The sequence below is a fragment of the Oncorhynchus kisutch genome, unplaced genomic scaffold (genome assembly GCF_002021735.2).
Source record: "Oncorhynchus kisutch isolate 150728-3 unplaced genomic scaffold, Okis_V2 Okis04b-Okis11a_hom, whole genome shotgun sequence".
Classification (NCBI taxonomy): domain Eukaryota; kingdom Metazoa; phylum Chordata; class Actinopteri; order Salmoniformes; family Salmonidae; genus Oncorhynchus; species Oncorhynchus kisutch.
This window is the reverse complement of record NW_022261981.1, coordinates 3,799,241-3,809,155: the sequence shown is the minus strand read 5'-3', so window position 1 is coordinate 3,809,155 and position 9,915 is coordinate 3,799,241. Positions and strand designations below refer to the sequence as shown.

At 45.3% G+C, this 9,915-nt stretch overlaps 1 protein-coding gene across 2 annotated transcripts; it reads left to right on the top strand.

Annotated features, from left to right (window-relative positions):
• The first annotated feature begins 208 nt into the window (after positions 1–208).
• Positions 209–9,845, top strand: LOC109876043 (peroxisomal membrane protein PEX13). 2 transcript variants are annotated; one of them, XM_031813176.1, is made up of 4 exons: positions 209–319; positions 1,144–1,919; positions 2,187–2,309; positions 8,156–9,845. In XM_031813176.1, exons 2-4 carry the CDS (start codon positions 1,220–1,222, stop codon positions 8,560–8,562), a joined length of 1,230 nt encoding a protein of 409 aa, XP_031669036.1. In that variant the 5' UTR covers positions 209–319; positions 1,144–1,219; the 3' UTR covers positions 8,563–9,845. The 2 variants fall into 2 exon arrangements, with proteins under 2 accessions (XP_031669036.1, XP_031669035.1); XM_031813175.1 differs by having other exon boundaries at positions 226–628.
• Positions 9,846–9,915: the final 70 nt, after the last annotated feature.

The window sequence follows — 9,915 nt, the reverse complement described above, 5'->3', positions numbered from 1 at the left end:
TATAATCTATATATACTTGTGTTCCCTCATGTACTTTCTGAATTGATTTGTTGTTTTTTTAAAAAGTTTTAAAAAAAAGACATGGACAATAAATGTGGTAAATGTTGTATTACTATTGGTTCTGTCAGTCAAATACACCAATGGTGTTGCGTTGAAAAAACTGTCCCACCCCATCTTTGATACTTTAGTTTTATCTCCATCAGCCTCGGGACGACTTGGAACGGAATAATGCAATGGAGACGAAGCATTATAGACTCTACTAATCAACGCCGAAAAGATACAACAAAATTGCTGACTTCAGAGACGTTAAACTTGCCCAGTAAGAATGAAAATACAATATAAAATGCGTTATAAAAGAAATCCTCTCTGGCGTTATGCTTTTAAACCAATTATGTATTGTTTCAAACGTTTTCCGTATCGTCTTATCGATTATTTTGGTCTGGCACACAGGAGCCAGCCATGGAGCTAGATATGTAGCAATTTGCTAGTTACTACGGGGGGAAGTGAAGGGAAAACGGTTAAAAACGGTGTAACTTCAGACAATTTGTACGATGGCATCGCAGCCTCCTCCTAAACCGTGGGAAAGGCGGATTCCAGGAGCAGCCATGAGTGCACCAGTTAACTATCGGTAAACAAGTTATTGCTTACTTGACGAGTTGTTGTCTATGGACTAACTATGTATGAGTTAGCTAGCTAGCTAGCGTTCGCCTCTAATATAGGCCCAGGCCCTAACTAGGTCGGAGCTTGTTGTTTTGCGTTCGCCTAGCGGACAGAACTAGCTAGATTTCAATATTTGACAATAGTTTAGTATTGGACTCTTATTGGATAATAACTCAACCAAAAGTGCCCACCGAGTTCCAATGTAGTTAACGTTGTAACGTTAGTAGCTAGCTAACGTCGTTACCTGTGACTGGCATGTCGTTTGTTTTGTTATCTAGCTAAGGTTAGCTAATAGAGACGTAACCCATTGCAACACTCCTAGATTGCTCAGACTTCTCTTTAACTACGAAACCAAAGGAAAATAGTTTTGAGGTGTTAAAAAAAATTAAACATAAATTACGTTTTGACAACACGAACACGTGATTGAATTGAATTGAATGTTCACTGTTTTATAAGTTATAACCCCTCTTTCCAATCCACCAGGTCGACTGACTTTGCCCCACCAGGTCCCTCCACCCCCGGCCTCTCTGGTCCCGCCGGTCCTCCCGTCTTGACCCGCATGGTGCCCCCCGTCCCCCCTCGCCCTGTCCAGTCCATCCAGTCCTACCGTCCCTCCTACGGCTCCTTCCCTGGCTCCTCCTACAACCCCTATGGTAGCTCCAGCCTCTACGGTGGCGCATACAGCCCCTACAGTCCCTACAGTGGTGGCTATGGCATGGGAGGGGGGCTCGGTGGGGGCCTTGGTGGGAGCCTGGGCTACAGCCGCTTCGGCCAAACCGGTGGTGAAGACGTGGCGCCCAGTCGGTTTGTCCAACAGGCAGAGGAGAGCAGCCGCGGCGCCTTTCAGTCCATCGAGAGCATCGTCCAAGCCTTCACCTCGGTCAGCATGATGATGGACGCCACCTTCTCGGCCGTCTACAACAGCTTCCGAGCCGTGCTGGATGTAGCCAACCACCTGACACGGTTACGGATGCACTTTACCAAGGTTCTGTCGGCCTTTGCCCTGGTGCGCACCCTGCGCTACCTGTACCGCCGCATACAGAGGATGCTGGGGCTGAGGCGGGACGGTGAGGTGGAGGATCTGTGGGCAGACAGTGAAGGAGCTGTTCTGGCGACCAGAGGTGCTGGAGCCGCAATGGAAGACCCCAGAGCCGGAGCGGTTAAGTCGTGGCCCATCTTCCTTTCTCTGGCCGTCGTCCTAGGAGGGCCCTATCTCATCTGGAAGCTGCTGAGCTCTGCCCAGGGGCCCGAGGAGAGCGGTGAGGCCCCTTACTGTCTGTGTGTGGGCTCTTCTGAATGTCCTTTGTCTCTCTGACTGCCTGTCTGTTAACCACAGGGTTTATCTGAACATACACTGCTAATCTGGCTCTGTGTATGCTCATAAGAAAGATGAGTGTGCTACATACATTTTTTGTTTGTTACGTTAATCAGCACCTTACCAAAAGGATGTCTTTACATTTTTACCTCATTAATATTCCTTACAAGGACTATATAATTACATTTTGATTGATTAAATCCCTATGCAGCCACCAACTGGGCTAGTGGGGAGGATGACCATGTGGTTGCCAGGGCGGAGTATGACTTCACAGCTGCGTCGGAGGAGGAGCTCTCACTGAATGCTGGAGACATGCTCAACCTGGCTCCTAAAGGTAAGAAACTAGGAGGAGAGGGGGAATCCAACCAGCACCCTGCTCTAACCTAGTGTTTCTCAACTCCAGGCCTCCACTACTCCCAACAGTTCACCTTTTTAAAATCTTTATTGTAGCCCCGGACACCTCATTCAACTTGTTAGCTAGTCATCAAGCCTTCGATGAGTTGAATCGGCTATGTTTGTCCGTAACCTAACATCGACGTAGTTGAGCGGAGACGAGAGTGGGCGGAGTGTAGCTCTTGACTACATCTAGTCGCTGTCAGTCGATAGGAGGAAACGGTCGGTGGTTGTATTAGATTAACATTTTATTATAAAGGTAAGGGTTTTAAGAATTTTCATTTTTTGCAGGTATCGACTGTCAGCGACTCGATGTAGTCGGAAATACAGTGGTGATGAGACTTGTCTTGTTTGTACCTGTGAGGTTGAGGGCTGCAGTCCAAACCCACTCAGTCCTCGCGCTAGCCACTTTCCCTCAGGGGAATCCCTGTCGAAAACAGATGCAGTTTGATTGTCATCTTATGTGGAGGTCCAATTCACAAACGTTACCCCCTCGGACATCGATTTAGCTCGAGGTAGCGAGTGAACTACTTTGATCACTTTTGGGGTGTTGATATGACCCACAATTCAATGCAAATTGTATTCACGTGTCAAATTCTGGTGGCCTCGTAGAGTGTCATTTTAGGCAACATAGCTGAGGTACACTCGGCTGTGACGATGTAAAATGTCATTCAAAGGCTGAGGGTTTATGGCTGAGGGCTGTCTACTTTGTGTTTGGACTCCAACCATAGCAGTTGAAACTCCAACATAGCATAACAACCTCGCTTGTGAACAAAACAATGTAAATAGCCAAGAAAACACAAGGGCAAAGTCTCACTTCAGTAGACTTTCGTTTCAAGTAAATGAAACTTTTATGCCCGTGTGGAACGCTTCTAAAAACGGACCTGTCATTCACCTCTTCACCTGCAACACCCAGACAGGAAGTGTTGCAACGCTTCTAAAAACGGACCTGTCATTCACCTCTTCACCTGCAACACCCAGACAGGAAGTGTTGCAACGCTTCTAAAAACGGACCTGTCATTCACCTCTTCACCTGCAACACCCAGACAGGAAGTGTTGCAACGCTTCTAAAAACGGACCTGTCATTCACCTCTTCACCTGCAACACCCAGACAGGAAGTGTTGCAACGCTTCTAAAAACGGACCTGTCATTCACCTCTTCACCTGCAACACCCAGACAGGAAGTGTTGCAGCGCGAGGCAGAAATGAACCTGTCATTCACCTCTTCACTTGCAACACCCAGACAGGACGTGTTGCAGCGCGAGGCAGAAATGCGTTGCACATTTTTACAGTGTGCATTCAGTTCAGGTCAGTGAGAGAGCCATATTCTCTAGAATACCATAGGTGACCCTGTTTCAGGAAACTAGATGTATGTCGCGGGTCACTACTTCACAGGAGAGACGTTTGATCATAAAAACGAAATTGTTGTTTTTGGGGGGCAGAAATGCAGTCTCGAACATGTGAAATTTCATGTACCTTTAATAACGAAGTTGTATGCCATCTGTAAATACAAATACAATTCTTAAAGTAGTCAAGGTAAACGACACAGGACGTCTTATTTAATGAGAGGGGTTGCAGTCTGCCGTGAAGTGTTCATCCACATATATGGATCGAGTCCAGCTACAGTTTCAGATATAAGTTTCTAATTTAGTCAAAGTTGTTTTCATTGCAAGTTAAAGCTTACTGTTAGCTAGCTAGCTGACGTTAGACGGTTGGCTCGCCAGCTAACATTACGTTTATGATCTGTGTGTAGTTATGTTGCTCTCGACGGTGCAGCTGTAGAACTTTCTGAGGACCCATGCTAAATCTTTTCAGTCTCTTGTGCCCTCTTCACAACTGTCTTGGTGTGCTTTTCACCAGCTTTTCAAAGCATTTCATGGCTACAGAGGTGAGTGCTATGGGGCGGTGGTCATTTAGGCAAGTTACCATTGCGTTCTTGGACACAGGGACTGGTCTGCTTGCAGCATGTAGGCATTGTATACGGGGTCGGGGAGGGGTTGTATACGGGGTCGGGGAGGGGTTGTATACGGGGTCGGGAGGGGTTGTATACGGGGTCGGGAGGGGGTTGTATACGGGGTCGGGAGGGGGTTGTATACGGGGTCGGGAGGGGGTTGTATACGGGGTCGGGGAGGGGGTTGTATACGGGGGAGGGGAGGGGTTGTAATGTCAGTGAAAACACTTTCCGGTGGTCTGTGCATGCTTTGAGTACATGCCCTTGTAATCCGTCTGGCCCCCCGGCCTTGTGAATGTTTAAAGGTCTTACACACACCGGCTACGGAGAGCCTGATCACACAGTTGTCCGGAACAGCTGGTGCTCTCATACATGCCTTAGTGTTGCTTGCCTCAAAGCAAGCACAAAAGGCATTTAGCCTGTCTGGTAGGCTCGCGTCACTGGGCTACTTGTGGCTGGGTTTCTCTTTGTAGTCTGTGGCAAGCAGTGCCACATCAGACGCGCATCAGAGCCGGTGTAGTAGGATTCAATCTCAGTCCTGTATTGACTCTTTGCCTGTTTGTTCATCTGAGGGCGTACCAGAATTTGTTTTTAAGTGTCCCGAATTACTGTCCCGCTCCTCGAGAGCGGCAGCTCTAGCCTTTAGCTCGGTGCGGAAGTTGCCTGTAACCCATGGCTTCTGGTTGGGATATATACGTACGGTCACTGTGGAGACTGTCATCGATGCACTTATTGATGAAGCCGGTGACTGAGGTGGTGTACTCCTCAATGACATTGGATGAATCCCGTAACATATTCCAGTCTGTGCTAGCAAAACAGTCCTGTAGCTTAGAATCTGCATCATCTGACCATTTCCATATTTAGCGAGCCACTGTTCCTCCCTGCTGTAGTTTTGGCTTGTAAGCAGGGTCAGGAGGATATAATTATGGTCAGATTTGCCCAGTAGAGGTCTAAAGTTATTTTTATTTCTACATGCTGGTAGAAATGAGGTAGAATGGATTTAAGTTTTCCTGCGTTAAGGTCCCCGGCCAAGGTAGCGAAGTGCAAGAAGTATAAAAGCCCTGACTTCTGCAGAGGCCATTTCACCGTAAATGCTACACGGCCAATGCAGATGTCGGTTTGACCACTATGGTGGAATATTGCAAGATTATCTTGTAATACTTTTTATTGCATCAAATGGTTGTTTTATACAACACTAGAGGATTCTTATAACTATTGTGTGTGTGTGTGTGTTCTACTGAGGATGGGCCTGTGGGAGATAACACTGACAGGAGATTTACAATGTCTTCTGGGTGATAAAACCTAAAGAGCATTCCAGAGCATGAGTTAATGCTTCTGTTCTATATGGTACCAGGAAGAGATGGCTCCAGATACTCGTTTCTACACAATAAACTGTTTTCACAGCAGATACTGTCTGCTGTGAATTATAGGTTTCTTTCATACAAATCTTAACCTTGTGACCCATTCTATATATCTGTTCGTCGTGTAGGTTGAAAGGGTTGTAATCTTAGCTAATGAAGACCTTTGTACTTTTCTCACCTGAAGGTGATTCGTCGACCAGCTATTGCAAAGCTCTCACTAATAAAGATTTAGTTTGTGTAACTCTGACATGTGTTTGTCTTCTCATTTGATCATCCAGAAAGGAACCACCACACCATGCAGCATCTTTAAATGCTCATTCTAATGGGTCTATTTGCCAACGTTGGAATGACATTCTATTATTTCCATAACCTAAATAATTGGTATATGTGATGCCTAGCGAACCATATCATTGTTTGAAACCTGGATGTTTTCCATAGCCCTTTTTAATAGCCAACAGAAACAATCTTAGATTTCCTGATATGTGAAACCAGCATTTCTTCTTCTACTGTCCAAAGGCAATGAGACACAATCCTGTTGTTGCACCTTCAGATATTCCCTCCTTTCTTACGTTTTTCTACCATTAGGCTGAATATCCTGTCGCGGCAGGGAGGGTAGCCTAGTGGTTAGAGCGTTGGACTAGTAACCGAAAGGTTGCAAGTTCAAATCCCCGAGCTGACAAGGTACAAAATCTGTCGTTCTGCCCCTGAACAAGGCAGTTAACCCACTGTTCCTAGGCCGTCATTGAAAATAAGAATTTGTTCTTAACTGACTTGCCGAGTTCAATAAAGGTAAAATTTAAAACCGTTGGCATCAGGTGCGCGTTTGAGAACGGTGTTCTCCTGTAATAGACTTTATGAACGTTGACGTAAATGGGGGAGACGAGTGAACACATTGCTGTGTTTGTAATGTAAATGTATTCGTAGATCAACTTTAAAGCTGTGATATGTTTCATCAGCCTCGTCTTTGTGTTTTTAAACATTTTAATATGGAAACACTGAATGCATTTTGATATTTTTCTGGCCTATCGTCCCGGCAACTGTCCCAACGTCTGTTTTGAACTGTCCCAGACACTTTATTTTATTTTTATTTATCGTTCTGGAGACGACAGGAAGCCTTTATTTCAATCCCTGACTGCAGGAACAGGATCCGGCACCTCATTTTGGATGCCTAGATTCTGGAACCTACTTGCCAGGTACTCCTCATGGCATGAAACATAATGGTCACTGTTTGCAATGTAAAAAGGATATGAAGAGCGATCAAAGAGAAATCAAGTTGACTCCTCGTTAATTATCCTGCCCCCTGCTTTGGCTGGGGGGGTGCGCAGTAGTGCGTTAGAGCGTATCTTACAAGACATCTACCCTTAACACCTTCTCTTAACACCTTCTCTGTAGTCCATAGTAGCAGAGTGTTTGGGCTCTGACATGGGGCACGTGGGAGGTTCCCCCAGCCTCACACACAGCTAGTGCTTAGATAGGGTGGTTAGAAACGTCACAGATACAACCCACAGACTCTTAGACCTACTCATCCACACACAGAGATATAGGTCTTCTCCCCCCCCCCCCCCCCCCCCCCCGCACACATACCTATACACATGCATTAACGGTTTTGACAGCCCAAAAGTGTCACACCCCCACACACACGTACGGTGACCATGTTTCACATCAGCCCACGCTTTCTCTCTTTCTGCCTCTCTCTTTCTGTCTCTATCTCTCTCTCTCTATTCAAGGGGCTTTATTGGCTTTGGAAACATGTTTTGCATTGGCTAAGCAAGTGAAATAGATAATAAACAAAAGTGAAATGAACAATTGAAAATGAACAGCAAACATTATACTCTCTGGGTTCTCTCTGAGGCCATCCCTCCTACAGTGTCACCATTGTGATGTCACCATTGTGATGTCACCGCAGGTGGAAATATCTGTGTGTGTGTGTGTGTGTAACGCAAACTTGAGAAACGACATTGTCAGGGTTCTGACTCAAAGGAGAGGGGGGAGAGAGGAGAATTGACGTAGACTGCAGCCCTGGTAAAACCACTGACGAGATAACAAGGAGGTAGGGTCCACACTTAGATGATTTACTAGAGTTTGTTTAATTTTGTAGTAGGCCTAGATCAGTTAATTACCAAAGACATCTTAAATCGCTGAGTTTTTGATTTTCTACTGTGCGTAAATCATACCGATATATCTACTGCATTGTTGGCCACTTTTTTTTCTCATGTGCTCTTGTACCTCAGAGCCCCCTCCTTGTCTCTGCACTCACTTTTGTTCCGGCGCCTTCTGATTTACAAATGAAGTACTGCGCTTACCACAATATATGTTATCAGGGGGAAAGAGTGCTGGAGGCCTTGGGAGGAAGAAAGCTAGCACTGTAGCAGGCAGGTCAACAGAATGCCATTCAATATGGGTTACATACTGAATGTGTTCCTGTTAACTAAGTCTGCTAAATGACCATGTTATATCCTCTCTCCCCTGTGTGCAGAGCATCAACCCAGGGTGCGTGGGTGGCTGCTGGCCAGTGTAGACGGCCAGACCACAGGCCTCATACCTGCCAACTACGTCAAGGTCCTGGGGAAGAGGAGAGGCCGGAAGCACGCTGAGCTGGAGAGGCTGGCCCAGGTTCAGGCCCAGCAAGGGAACCAACTGGGCACCACCCTTCAAGCCCCACAGCCTAACCTGGCTACGGACCCAGTGCCAACTGTATCCCCAGGCTTGGTTTCAGGCCTCGGCCCAGCTGAAGCCGTCCCAGGAACTATCCCAGAGGAGCTGCTGGAGAGCGTGTACAGGGAAACGCCAGCCGGTTACAGCAGTCTGGGTCTGGGTGTATTGCCCAGCACCACGACAGCTTCAAGCACAGTGCTCACCATACCAGAGAAGATAGACCTGTGATGTCTGACTTAGTGTTTTCCCACACATCCGTTGAGGCTGTACGTGGCTTGTTGATGAGCTGTTCTGTAGAGCTCGGTCACGTCCAGTGATGGGGAAACACTTGATCTACGTCCAGAAGGTGATTCAGTGGCTTTGGTTTGACATTTAATCTGCCTGGAAGCAACTAGTGAGGTTGGTATATGAGGTGTTGAGTACCTGGATCAAAGAGAAGTGGTTATCTGTCAGACATCTGGATATGAGTGTTTCCAGAACGTTATCTAGATATGAGTGTTTCCAGGACACCATCTTGGTTTGGCCGTCTTGTCAGTGGTTATCTAGACCAACCTATACCTATCTTGTACCAGCCTTGTCAGTACGGTTACACTACGTTTTAGCTCAATAATGATGCATATTTAAATGTTTTTGATATAGATTTATTTAATTAACAGTGAATGAGTACATTAAAATCAAATGAAGCACGCTAAGAGATTATGTGAATATTGCATCGTTTGATGCTGACGGGACAAAGCTATAATATTATGTTTCACCGTTTTGTTCCAAGTTAATGTCGTTGGTTTGATATTGAAAGATAAATTCATAGGAATAGAAGCTCTAACTCTGGTCATTTGACTGGTACACTCACAATGGCTGCCTGATTGTGACTCAATCGTTTCCATGGTATTTTGGAATGTTCTATCAACTGCTGGGTTGCCACGGTAATGTGAAACATTTTATTCAAATGATGTGGCTCATACAATGGCATGTATTGTTTTTGTATTGTCAGTTGAGTTGACGTCACAGCCCCAATTCAAGGGTACACTTCCTACTTGTACTTCCTGGCATGGGTCTAGGTTGAAGATGGGAATATTTTAAGATCTAGGCATGGGTACACTCAATGTCTACCAGTCCACCTATTATGTCATCATTGACTTGGAGACTATTTCTATGGATAAATTACTATCAAGGTTCAGATTTGGTTCTAATGGAAGGATTGACTTGGTTTTAAATTGGTGTTAATATGGTTGTAAAATGTTGTTTGAAATTTGGGAATGGTCCAAACTATATCTTGAATGTTCTGTAAAAATGTCCTAAATATTCAAAGTGAAGTTTTGAACTTGGAAAATTGAACTATCCAATATCAAGATATATTAAATCAAGAAGTTTTGTTGAATGCATCTGTAAGAACTGAAATAGCCAGTCCTCATCTTGGTGTTTCAGTGGCATTTTAAGTCCTCACTCTCCTGAAAAACTGTAATTATGTAAATACAATTATTTTGGAAATAAACATTTTCAAAACCTGAAAAGGGGCCTTTGGCTTTTTCTTACTAAGAAATGAAAAACGTATTATACACATTACAATGGCAAATGAATTGG